Source organism: Poecilia reticulata, linkage group LG18 (assembly GCF_000633615.1).
Source record: "Poecilia reticulata strain Guanapo linkage group LG18, Guppy_female_1.0+MT, whole genome shotgun sequence".
Taxonomy (NCBI): Eukaryota; Metazoa; Chordata; class Actinopteri; order Cyprinodontiformes; family Poeciliidae; genus Poecilia; species Poecilia reticulata.
Window position 1 is genome coordinate 11,748,252 of NC_024348.1, and position 12,680 is coordinate 11,760,931.

Sequence of the window (12,680 nt, forward strand, 5' to 3'; positions counted from 1 at the left end):
ATTGCCAATGTCAGAAATTGCACCATTAAACATAGCAATTAACAACGCTCAACTATGAACACTGTCCAAGGCCCAATAAGCAAGAAGTAACCAAGCAGGAGGAGCACCGTGACAGTTCTCATCCTCCCTCCTGCTGCAACATCTGCCACCATGACAGGTGACGAAAACAAAGAGCAATGAGCATGCTCTGTGTTCCTACGTTCTTGTTTTATTTATTCGCCAATTAAATATAAAGATATTTTAATGAAATAAAATAGCTACTGCAGTGTACGCAGAGCATTACAAGAACAAAGAACGGCTCTCAGTGAGGCTTCAGCACTATAGAACTTGGTCAAGATCCGTCCAGAAGAATCGGATCGTTCCTGAATGTCATATTTCTATATTGCACTTTGGTCACAGCGTTGTCCCATATATGCAACACCTCAGCCAACACCTCCACACAATAATTTAGCGCATGAGTGACAACTTTTTTTCATCGCAGATGCAACATGTGTTTCAGTAAATACAGCTAGCTTTGCTAGCATCACGTCCACGGAGCTTACCTTTCTTTAAGCTTTCCTTCCAAGTGACGTTAAAAATTGGACGAAGTCCCCACCGTCTGTGAAAGCGAAGCGCTGCTGATTTTACATGTCGCCATATCTTATGATTTATGCAGCGCTATTATATTACTGACTCTCAGAGGAAACCACTGCGCATGTGTTAGAGCTCCGCGTGCGAGTAAAGGTGGAGCCGATGGGTGACAACAGACACTAAGTCACGTTATTGCTCGGATTTTACGGCGCCACCTTAAATCCCTGAACTTCACATTTTAACGGAAAAAAAGCTCAACGCGACTTGGATGTAACGAGTAACGCGACACTTTGTAGAAATGTAGTGAAGTAGAAAGTACAGATACTTACTGTAAAATGTAGTGGAGTAAAAGTAGAAAGTACCCATTATTAAATCTACTTAAGTAAAGTACAGATACACGAAAATTGTACTTAAGTACAGTAACGAAGTACTTGTACTTCGTTACTTCCCACCACTGAATCTGAGTTAGTGGGAAACACGCAGAATTTAGTCATTCATTTGTTTTTATTCATTTGTACGTTTCTCCACAGCATCTGAGTGGTACACCAAACCATTTTGAGAATATATTTATTGTACGGCATCCCACAATGCAACTCAAATCTGGGAACAGGAAGGCATATGGCTCAAAGCTTGCAGCACACGCCTGCTAGCTGTGCAACTGTGTTGCATCAAGGAACAAGCCACTCTAGAGTCCGATTGGACCTGTTCCTAATCCAACTGTTGCGTTCACTTCTACGCACCTGAACAACACCGCAGCTACTTTGGGTTTGATCGACTTTTCATTTCTGAATTCCAACTTTCAGGAGCTGTTCTGTTTATTTTTTCCTACTTGCTATGAGGAATTCCCACTTCTGAGTACAAAGTGATTCAACCATAAAGACTAAAATCACAACATCATTATTGATTTTAGATTATTTATTCTTAAAAAATTGCATCCGTCAATAACTCACTGACCTCTTGAAATCAATTAACGTGGCTTTGTTACATTTAGGCCGAGCGACGTCAGTCAAGTTCGATTCAAGTGATAAAATGGCATCATGGATCAGCGATGGATTTAAGAGATTAAAAGGTTTGCCCATCCTTTCCATGTTGTTGACACACTCTCCAACGCATTATGGTCATTAGCATTATCTGGCTCATCAATAAGCACTTGGGTGGACCATCAATCTTCCCCTGTTGACCCTCAGAGGACGCTGCCCCGGGTCTCCGGCAGCCCAGAGCAGCCGCGGTGTCACTCCTCATCCTGTCCTGGTGTTTTCTGGACAAAGAGGGCTTCTGTTCGAATGCTGTGTCTCTTTAAGCGCTCCTCTGTGTGTCAGCATGGCGGCTCTTTGCTGCTGTGGTCTTGTTTGTCGCGTCTGTTGACTTGATCAGTCTCTGAAGGTTTCTGCGTGGGGGGGCAGATTTTGGCAAAGAGATGCCTTCGATTTTCTCTTGAGTTGGAGGTTTATCCTGCATCCGTCAACTTCAGTAATGTCTTGTACAGAGTTATCATTTATACATGCAGTGTAGGTGTAGCTCTGAGTGTGTGACAGTGTAAATGTCGGATACGGCGGTGTCAGTGCCAGTCAGCCAAAAGACTATGGCGGTGTCAGCGGATGACAGCGCGATGTGAAAGAGCGGCGCGGTGAATGACAATGTCTGCACTCAGAAACCAGCAAGCTGTCTCAGAGAGGGACCGGTGGAGGAAACGAGAAAAGACAGGAAGTAGAAAGGGATGCTACAATTCATCATGCAGGAGCTCTCCCTCGACGCTGTCCAAAGCGCCCATCAGCAGCAGGGCTCCGGTGGTGTCGTCTCGAACAAAGATGATGAACGGATGGTCGGCGTAGAACAGCTTGGGTCGCTCCGTGTTCTCCTCCTCTAGATCTGCGTCCTCTTTGCCAGCTGTGGGACCGAGCTCTAAGGAGGCCCAGTGGAGGGCGCCACCGAGGTGAAGCTTCCCTTTGCTCTTGTCGGACATCCCGGAGAAGTCGGCCGCCTTCTGGTCCCAGGCGTCGCTCAAACCCAGAGAAGTCAGCTGTTTCTGGAGTTGGACGAAAACAAAAGTGAACAGAGTTATCGGAGCATGTTGGACACGGACATAGAAGAAGAGGCGCCACATTGACTTTGATGTCCTCCCTTGGCATCTTCCATATTGTCTCCATAGAAATTAGTATGATTTTAATTATGCTCGGTAACCAGAATTTCCAAATAAAGACTAAAGTGTTGATTCATCTGACTTTGTTTTTTAGCCACAGCAAAATACATTCACTTTTAGGTCTAGCTGTCACTCAGACTAAAACTAATATTATCTGCAAATAAAAATAAAATAGGGTGTGCTTAAAATCCACTTAAATTATATTAACTTACCTTTGAAAAAACAGCAAACTACTAACTTTAACATAGTGCTTAACCTGCACTTAATTTTGCCATTTTGTCAAAAAAAAATACTAATTAAGGGGAAGAAGTGGAACCCTTAATCATGGATGGATGGCTAGAAAAATAGACATATAGGAAAATATACTTTGAGGTTGAATAGAATGGACACATAAGGCTAAAACAGATAGCTTGTCAGCTAATGCTAGCTTGATGAACAAACCAAAACATCCAATATATCAAAATACCAGTGGAGACATGTAAACACACACTAAAGGTGGCTTTAGTTGCTACATTGTCAATAAAGATCGTTTCATTGAGAGGCGTCTAAACTGTTTTAACATGCCATTTAAAAAATGAGATGTAAGTAAAAACAAATTATTTTCAAACTTTACATTGTTTAAAACCTTTTAATATACAAGTTTCAGAAATAGATTATTGGTTCAGCAGAAATGATTTCAAATGAACTGAACTTGAAACACTTTTCCTCACAAACGAGAACATTTACACACCGACGCGCAACTTTGCGTGAAGTGCGTTGCACAGAGGCACGTCGACATGCAACAGGAGAAAGCTGGGATCAAACCACGACCTCCTGATCGCAGGAGAACTACTCCACCCACTGACCAGGGGTATGAATAGTTTAGAGCTCATAGTCTTACGTCTCCATTGGCATTTTGCTACTTTGTTTTTCTTCCTTTTATTCATTTACAGTCCAGTTGCTAAATCCTCAGGATGCCTGGATTCGATGATCCACACGTTCTCAAATCGCTTACCCCCGAATCTCCAGGCCATCCGACTCGGAGACGTCCTGCAAAGTGTATGCAAACAAGCAGCTGCCAAGACGCTGATAAATTATGCACTCAGGGAGACCAAACGACGAGTGGGAGGGAAAGAATGTTTTGAAATTTTTATGATGCTGTGACATTCAGAAGTGGAGACGTGCTCCTTCTCCTGAACCTCGTCACATGATTAACCTGAACTCAACGCACCCTCCCCAAAACAGCAACTTTTCCGACTGGGTGGGGCTTCGGCGTGCCGCTTATTGACTTAGCATCCAAAAAAAACCCAAAAAAAACCCGGGAGTCGGGGAGGACACTGACAGTTGCCCTTGTTGTGATCTGGCAGAACAAAGTAGGCGACAGGCCGAGAGGAGACGGAAGGAGGAAGCAGAGGATGAATAATTTAAGAGTGATGCCCCGTGACCTCAGCACCTCCTTTGTTTTGCCTCTGATATGAATTCCACAGAAAGTCGCCGGCGTGACAGGTAGTTTATCCTCCAGTGGCAGAAGGCCACTCACAGTGACAGGCTTCTCTGGGGGCCACAGGAGAGCACGTGGGTGGGGCGTGGCGGTGGAATGGGGAGGGGGGTGCATGTGTGGCCGCGCGGACCCATGTGTGGAGAAAGAGGCTGACGCGGAGACGGGAGGGTGACAACGTGATTTTCTGGCACGTTTTAGACTTCGGCTGAGTAAACCGGAGATCTCTCTTAAATCATCTGGATGGGAACATTTTCTGTGCCTCCACGACGTTGTCAGGACAGATTTTGGAGATAATCTATACAAATTATCTGCTTTTCTGCAAAACTACTCTCAGAAAAAAAAAGAAGAGAAAAGACCCTGGATGGAGAATTACAGGGATATTCAGATGTGTCCCTAATACAAACCCTCCTTCCACAGAAACTCAAGTGCCACCTCGAGCTCTAATGCACTTCTATTGTGTTCATCCATTATTACTCCACTTTTCCTCTTTCCTTTCCCCCGCCACCACTACATCACTGTCTTCCTCTGCTGCTCCGCCACTCGCCTGGCGTCGCCCATCCTTCATCTGACCCTCCGCCTGTACTTTATCCCCCTTTTTTTGTTCCTAACTCGGTATTTTTCCTCCTCACCTCATTCTTCTGTGACAGGCTTGCCGTCGCAGTTACTCTGTGCTCTAGCAACTTTTCGCTCGCCGTTTCAAGCTTTCTTATTGTTGGAGGAAACAGACGGTTTTGCTCGAATTGTCCAAGACAAATGACGGTGCGTGCGGAACGGCTTGGATTGCTTTTTTTTGTTTTTTGCCTACTCTTCAAGGTTTTCTGATAGCTCATTTCCTGGTTCCCATGAATATTTTAAACATTTCTGGTCGAAAATAGTAAAACATTGGAGATTTATTTATTTTTTATTAATATTTTCTCTAAAAGGTTGTATTTATGGACAGAAAACACACACAAAAGCATAAAAAACTGAGGATTTAGAAGAAACTAAAAATAATTAAACTGATATTTTGAGTTCTGAATCTTTTGTAATCCAGTCGTGAATCACAAAAGTTTAAAACCAAAGTTAAAACTTTTTAAAATTTGTTCTGTTCATTTTTGCCAAGATGATAAAAAAAACTCACCTGTGCATTTATATTCACCATTCTTTACAAGGATTATGTCAAAGCAATCCATCTACCACGTTCAAAATTAAATAATATTTTTACATTACCTCAATTTTAAAGTATTACCTTAAAAGTAAAGTAACACTTTTAAATGCCAGACAACAAAATAATATACAGAAAACTAGGGACACTGGCCCCCGTTTGCCCCTGTCTAGCACCGCCCATGCACGTTTTGTTTTAAAAACACTTCCTCTAGCTGGACTCAAAGTAAAAATCATCAAAAATTTGAGATCTTCTAGTTGTGCAGTAATTGAGCAGCATTAAAAGCTTAGTTACCAACAGTTGGAGATTTTTATTCTACCAAAAACATTGACCAAATGTAGCTTCCTTATCGGAGTCTGTGTAGTTGCCTTTTTTTCTCCTTGCCAAGTTTAGTGTTGAAACATTTCAGCCATTAAAACTGAAAGTGAAAATTACCAACATATTCATAAACAATACAGTAATACAGTCCAAGTTCACACACTGCAAAAACACAAAATCAGTCATTTGTGTCTAGTTTGTAGAGCAAATATTTCAGCCCACTTGAATTAAGACAAAACTGACTTACAAAGTAACTTTTCAACTAGATATAGCAGCAGTCAATTCTTTAATATTGATAAAAAAGTAAAGGTTTGGCAGATCATTTCACTCATAACAAGATATTTTCTTCTCTCAAATAATCTGCCAGTAGTTCTTTTTCATTCATATTAAGGAATTATTGATTTAAAACAAGCTCCTACCAAGGTCCTTCATGTTTATTTCAAAATCCACTATGACATAAAATAAGCCCGTCTTTGCTCTTTATGAGGATCAGCTCTTGACATATTGTCTCATTCAGGCCTTAAACGACATTAAGTAGAAACAAAATGACATTAAACTAAACTTCATTCCAGATAAATACGTTTAGAGCGCTGCATGGTCAGTGCTGCTTTTGACTGTTGTTGTGTTTGAGGGGAGCTATAAAAGCTCAGTCGTTATCCACTCTGGAAATATTTCCGTCGCTTTTCTAAATTATAGTAATAGTCCACAATATTTGTGCAAAATTGCAGGACCTTTCGGCCATCGGTCAATTTTTGTTAAAGGTGAAAAATCAACCACATTTAGTCACCTGCTATGCAATCAGTGTGTCGACTTTTTTTTCTACTTTTCAGCAAAGTGAGTTACTTAAAAGTAAAATCGATCACGTAAATTACAGTCAGAACTTTACCGTGCTGAATCTGTTGGTCACTGGTCAATTTTACCAAAAAAAATAAATAAATCCACTAAATCCAGAGACAGCTTTGCTGAATTTCTTTAATTATTACTATTTTTTTTATCATATAAAACAGCACAAATCAACTTGAAACGACAAGGTCGTCTAATCTGATAATCTCTCACATTCCAGCAAAAGCACAAAAGCAAAAAAAAAAAAAGTGCTTAATTGTTTTTGAAAGCGGTGAAATGTGAAACCGAAGGGATCAAGAAGCGGCACGGGGGACGAGATGTAAGAGAAGCCCTGCAGAGGTGTGGCACTGCATTATTTTTGGGAGGAAAAACCTCTGGGAGGTGCTCTTTGGCTGCCCTTTCTCTTCGGCGCTCCGCATGAATCTTAGATGGAGGCGCTCTGGGAGGACTGCTGATGCCCCCACACACAGCATCCGCCAGACATTTGTCTGCGAGTGGGAGCTGGAGGAGCTGGAGGAGCTGGAGGAGCTGTCAGCTGCCGGTTTCTTCCTCCTCCTGTGAACATCTGCACGGCCTCTTCGGCACGCGGCGCCGCGAACGCTAACCAGGCCTGAAGAAGCAACCCGCCACCCCACCATCACATTATTTCACCTTAAAGGTTGGACAAACTAAGTAGCTTTGTGTATTTATTAACGTGCGAGGGTTGTCGAAATGGGCAGTTTGGGGGCACCTGGGGTGTGATGGAGGATCTGTGAGGAATCACTGCAGATTGCAAAAGCGAGTCTTAGTTACGGCTCGGCGAAAAAGAAACGCATCAAACAGAGATGATCTTTTTTTTTTTCCCATTGCTGCATGCAAAACTACGGGATGCGAACTGGGAAAAGACGCCAAGATCAAAACCTAAGAATTACAAGGTAATGACTGTTTCCACCAACAGACAGGTGGTGTATCCTGTCAGAGAAATTAAAGTGAAAAAAAAAAAAAAAAAAAGCTGAGAATTTCACACGTAATTAGTTTATTCGCGGCCCCATTTGTTTCTTTTGGGGTTTTTTTAATTGTCTTTTGTAAAGTTTTATATCCACAAACTGCATATTACATTTTATTGTTTTTTTTTTCTTTTTTGTTGGAATGGCAGCAGTGAAAGTGGAAATTTTCCCCAAGGGCATAATTAAGCATTTTTTTGTTTGTTTCCAAGTTAATCTGGCAAAAACTCCCAGCTCAAAATAAAAACTGACATCCGTCAAAAAAAAAAAAAAAATCTCTTGCTAATTCTTTGTACAAATATCTGAGAAAAGGCAATCAAACCTAAAAAGAAAAGAGATTTTAAGGAGATATTGAGTGAGGAAGCAATGGGGGAAAAAAAGACGGTAAATTGCATAAAGACCCAGAGTTTATGAAAGTAAGGCTAAATTTTAAAAGTTTCTATCAAGCCATCACAATTTTAGAGATAATTTTTCAAAATTGTGCTGAACAGACAAAGTCCATTAACAAAAGCCTTCAACAGAGTAAAAACAATTAGTCCGCATAAAAGACACAAAACTAGTTATCAGGGGCAAAACCAGGAGAAAAATAAGCTCCGGTTGCATATCTCCAGCAGAGGAAACTTTTAATGGGATTAGTTCTGCTGCAACAGAACAACCTTAAAACTTTTTATATTAATCAAATGTTTTTGCTGTAGCTGGGTTTTTTTCCTTCTTCTTCAAAACCTTTATTTGAATTAAATAGATCTTAACAAACGTGAATACTTGTTGTCTTCCAGCTGAGATTAAAAACTTTTCCATGTCCTCGAGTCTCGCCGATGAGAAACCTGTTAATAAATTGCTCCCGAGGTTTCTGAGAACACCACACTGTCCAGGATTTATGATTTTGATGCCATAATATTTGTTTGGTGGGATGAATCCAGGCCTTCATGCCAATTGTTACTGTGGCACTTCCATCTAAACCAGTGTTCCTCAAACGTTTTCCAGGCCGAGGACCATTTGACCCACTTAACAACACTCGGACTGAAATTGCCGCCACAAAAACACAACATTGTGTTCTAACAACAATTAAAGATCTGCAACTCACCCAGGGAAACTGAAAAATATCCTTGCAGACATGAATTTCTCAGATCATATGAGAAGTCTTGGTGTTGTTTTCTTTCCACCGGTATCATCCAGCTTTTCTCTTGAGTGACCCGGTCTTAAGCTACTTATTCATCATTATTTTTAAACACAATCCTTTGGAAAGCTAAGTGTGCACGTCGCACTTTGAGCTCACGTCAAGGTAAATGAGCGGTCCATTTACATGCAGTACCTTGCTGACCACTAGGGGGCGCCCACAGATCTCAAGCGGTCCAGGGACCAAGAGAAAGACCGATCTAAATGTTAAAATCACACCTTAAAAGACTAGAGACATTCATTGTTGACTCACTTTTCAAAGACTTGAGAGTTGGCCTGATCTCCAACTTTGAAGATTAGACACAGAGCCACTGGCTGAAGACTTGAGACACGTAATGAATTCAGACTTGAGATGTAACTCAGACTTGGTCTTTGAAGTCTCAATACTGGACTTAGAGTAAAGGCTTAGTTGGTACTTAGTTGGTACAAGACTTAAAACTCGACTTGACTCAGACTTTAGAGACTTAAAAATATATCGACACCAGAAAAGTCCTTTGGTTGTTTAGTTTGGACCAAAATCAGACTTTATGTTTGTGGTTTGGTGCAGCAGTTTGCTTTCACATTGTGCTTTCTTGCAAGCAAACTATAATTAGCATACAAAACCATGTGGGTGACGATCATTGCTCCCATTGGTCAGAAAATGACTTGGGTGGGACCAGGCACAAACCTGTAAAAAAAAAAAAAACAAACAAAAAAAACATCCATTTGTGCTACATTTCTGTTTTGCACCTTTGTGCAGCTTTTACAACTGCAACAACCTTTTAAATGTCAAGAGAAGACCATACGATCAGTGTTTTGCCAAGTGATATTCCTAATTTCGGAACGGCATCGGGAACGTGTGCTGCTCTGAGTCAGGTGACCCACAACACGCTGGCAGCAGCATCACTAAACAGAAGACCGAAGATCAAGCATGAAAAACAATGTCATTTCCATAGCGGAAAAGACGTTTTTTTCAAAAAACACATAAAATTGAGCTGATTCTTTATAAGAATGTGCTAATTTTTTTGAGAGTTTGAATAAACTCAGCACATTCCCTAAAGTTCTGACGTTGCTTTGTGTTGAAATATGCTCCCATGATGTCATATGATGAAACAGCCAGATGCCCGAATCTACAACTGATGCCATTAGAAGATTAGCTTTACCGTGGGCACCTTTTAAACCACAAATCTCGACCATCATTCTTACTGCCGTTATTACTCCAGGCCCCATGAACTGTGCTATCAGTCTGATCTGCATATTTGTCTTCAGTCTCAGTTTCCTGGGGTTTATTATTCCGGGGTGATTAAGAAGAAGAAGCAGCAAATATGAAGTAGCGTTTCGGTGCAAGAACATATACAGAGCTGATGGAATTAGCAGTTTGTCGGCATGGAGAGAGTTCTACAAATCAAATGAAAAACAATCACGGCAACAAACCCCGAGACAGACTGTCTCTGCCTCCACGGCTCGCACCTGTGGCTCCTTCTGGTTCCCCGCTAACCAGCCGGAGACGCTGCTCTAAGCCGCTGCCACCTTGAACAAATGCAGACACGTTCTGCTTAATTCAGCGCTGCCCATAACATCCTGAGTGGGTGGCTTAAAGCGCGCGGCGGCTCTGGCATCATCGCGGCTTCATTTCATGGAGCCGCTGATGATGCGGGCTCAGAGGGAGAAATAAACAAAAAGCTCCATTTCTCACGGCTCCCTTAAGACTTCAAAGCCTCTCTCTTCCTTTATTGGATCTCATCAGCTCCACCGGTGTATTATCTCCATGGGCTTTTACCTCTTTTGCATGGTCAATACGATCAGTGTCTCATTCAACTCGTTCGCGTACACACAGGAACAGCTTGTTTTTTATTCCTCAAGGCCATATCGGCACAAAAAGAAAAAAAAAAAAAAAGGTGAAAGAAGGGAGCTTTTGCTTTTAGCGAGCAGCTACACAAATGAAGCACATCTGGTTAATTCGTAACAACGCCGCGTCGAAACAGCAGCCCCCTCGACACTGTACACGGCGGAGGGAGCTCTTGTAAATATTTGATGCCCTCTTGACCTCATTAGCTGTGATTGAGTGAGCTCTGTGGCGCGCACTCATATGTCTTAGTCACCGGCTGGAGATCCAGCCTCGGCGTTGGCCATTAGTGTGTGTGTGTGTCCTGGTCAGAGGAGGATCACTGAGGGAAAAGGGTGGCTTATCGCTGACCTCTTGTTAAGAGGGCTCTTCGTCTCCGACCGCGGATCCCCGACGTAATGCGCCCTTCGGAGGAAAACACCGCAAATTGGAAAACGGAGGAAAAACAAAAAGAAAAGAGAAACCTAAATTCAGCCACTATTTATAGCTCGGTGTTACGCTCTCCACCTTGTCCCTGAGCAATCTTTGACCCCCACTGCCACCACGCTCCTCCGCATCTCTCACTCACTTCCCTGCCGAATGTCACTTCCATTTAGGTCAGAAGGGCTGAGATACACTTGCCCGGTGATAGCATATTAGAGGAACATGTGAGTCCCACAAAAAAAAGAAAAAGGGAAAGGATTTAGATCCCTGGGACTGATAGGAGGGAGAGGACAAGGGCGAAGCAGGAAATGGGTGCATCTGGATGGGGAGAATCTGCTCAACCTGACTCAAAGGAGGCTGTATTTGTTTGCTCTCATATATAAGGCCACACACACGCACACACACACACACACACACACACACACACACACACACACACACACGCACACACACACACACACACACGCACACACGCACACACACAGACATAACAATAACCATCTATTTGTCCAGATGCTGCCCTCTAATCTCAGGGCTATGGCCGACCCAAGCGCTGACAGACAGAGTGGTAAACAGAATTAACCAACGGTGATGAGCAATTATCTGCCAGACCCAGTTGGAAGAATAACCGTCAATGAAGACATGGCGGGCTGTCGCCGGCCGCAGGGCAGAGCAGCTCAGCCTGATTAGAGGATCTCACGGTGCGGCGAGAGCGCACGACACGGTAAAAATCTCTGAATGTAAAACACGATCAGCTGTAATTCACGCTGCTGTAGTAACTGCATTAACATGTTTGTTGTTGCAGTTATCTACGACATCTATTTACTCGACTTAATGCAACGTGTGGACACTAGTGGGTTTGAGAGACCTACGTTTTCTGAGGTGTAACTGAGAATCAAATGTTTTGCTTTTGTACTTGTTCACTAAGAAGAGCCTTCACAGATTATAAACTGTTTTAAAACTGTAGTAGTGTAAAAATATTTCAGTATCTGATTTATTACCACATTATGCAAGTGGCACAAATCAGACCTTTGGGTGTTGAAAAGATCAGAATTAGGCCACTATAAAGCCATGAAGAAATAAATAAAAACCTGTCATGGTTCACATTTGCATGTTGTACGAACACAGATTAACTCTAACCTTAATGTAATTAAGAGATATTAGCTGGATAAGTATTCTGGCTAACTGCTTGCTAGTTGTAGAAATGTGTAGTTGGCTTCGTTCAGCCAGCTGACCAGCAGTGCACTGAACATGTAGGAGATCAGCAGCACTGTCAGGCTGTGTCGTTTTTTGTCTGGCGTCTTATTAAAACTGCAGGAACAGCTCCATTCCTGCGAGAGATTTATTAAATCCTCGGCATAACTGGATAGCGGTACCCTGCCGAAGCCTTTTTCCATCACGATTCATCAAACACACCTTCTGATGACTCTGAAAATCAGAGGCCAAATTTGACTACATAATCAAAACACTAATTCATGTATTCACAGGAATTACAACTTTCTTTTTTTTTTTTTATTTCCTTCAGCCTGACAAACTCTTTCATGGAACAAATGGATATATGTGCAACACAGAGTTTTTTCCCCTCCTGCTTTCTGACGCAGGGCCACAGCCGTGTCAAAAGGAGTTGTTTCAGGCTTCAGCACTAGATTACAGCCTCTTCCTCCTCCTCCTCCTCCTCCTCCCCCGGAGCGTCCTGACAATGTTAATGTCAAAAGCTTGTTCTTCAGGGCACGGCCAGCAGAGCAACATGGCAGCGTAGCTCTACAAAGATGTTTGTC

The 12,680-nt window shown here is 42.3% G+C and overlaps 1 protein-coding gene across 1 annotated transcript in view; it reads right to left on the reverse strand.

Annotated features, from left to right (window-relative positions):
- Positions 1-1,044: 1,044 nt before the first annotated feature.
- The window catches only part of serpinh2 (serine (or cysteine) peptidase inhibitor, clade H, member 2), a 114,977-nt gene continuing 103,341 nt past the window's right edge, over positions 1,045-12,680 (reverse strand). Inside the window, 1 exon segment of the mRNA XM_017310475.1 lies at positions 1,045-2,596. Coding sequence (XP_017165964.1) covers positions 2,291-2,596 — 306 coding nt within the window. The 3' untranslated portion in view covers positions 1,045-2,290.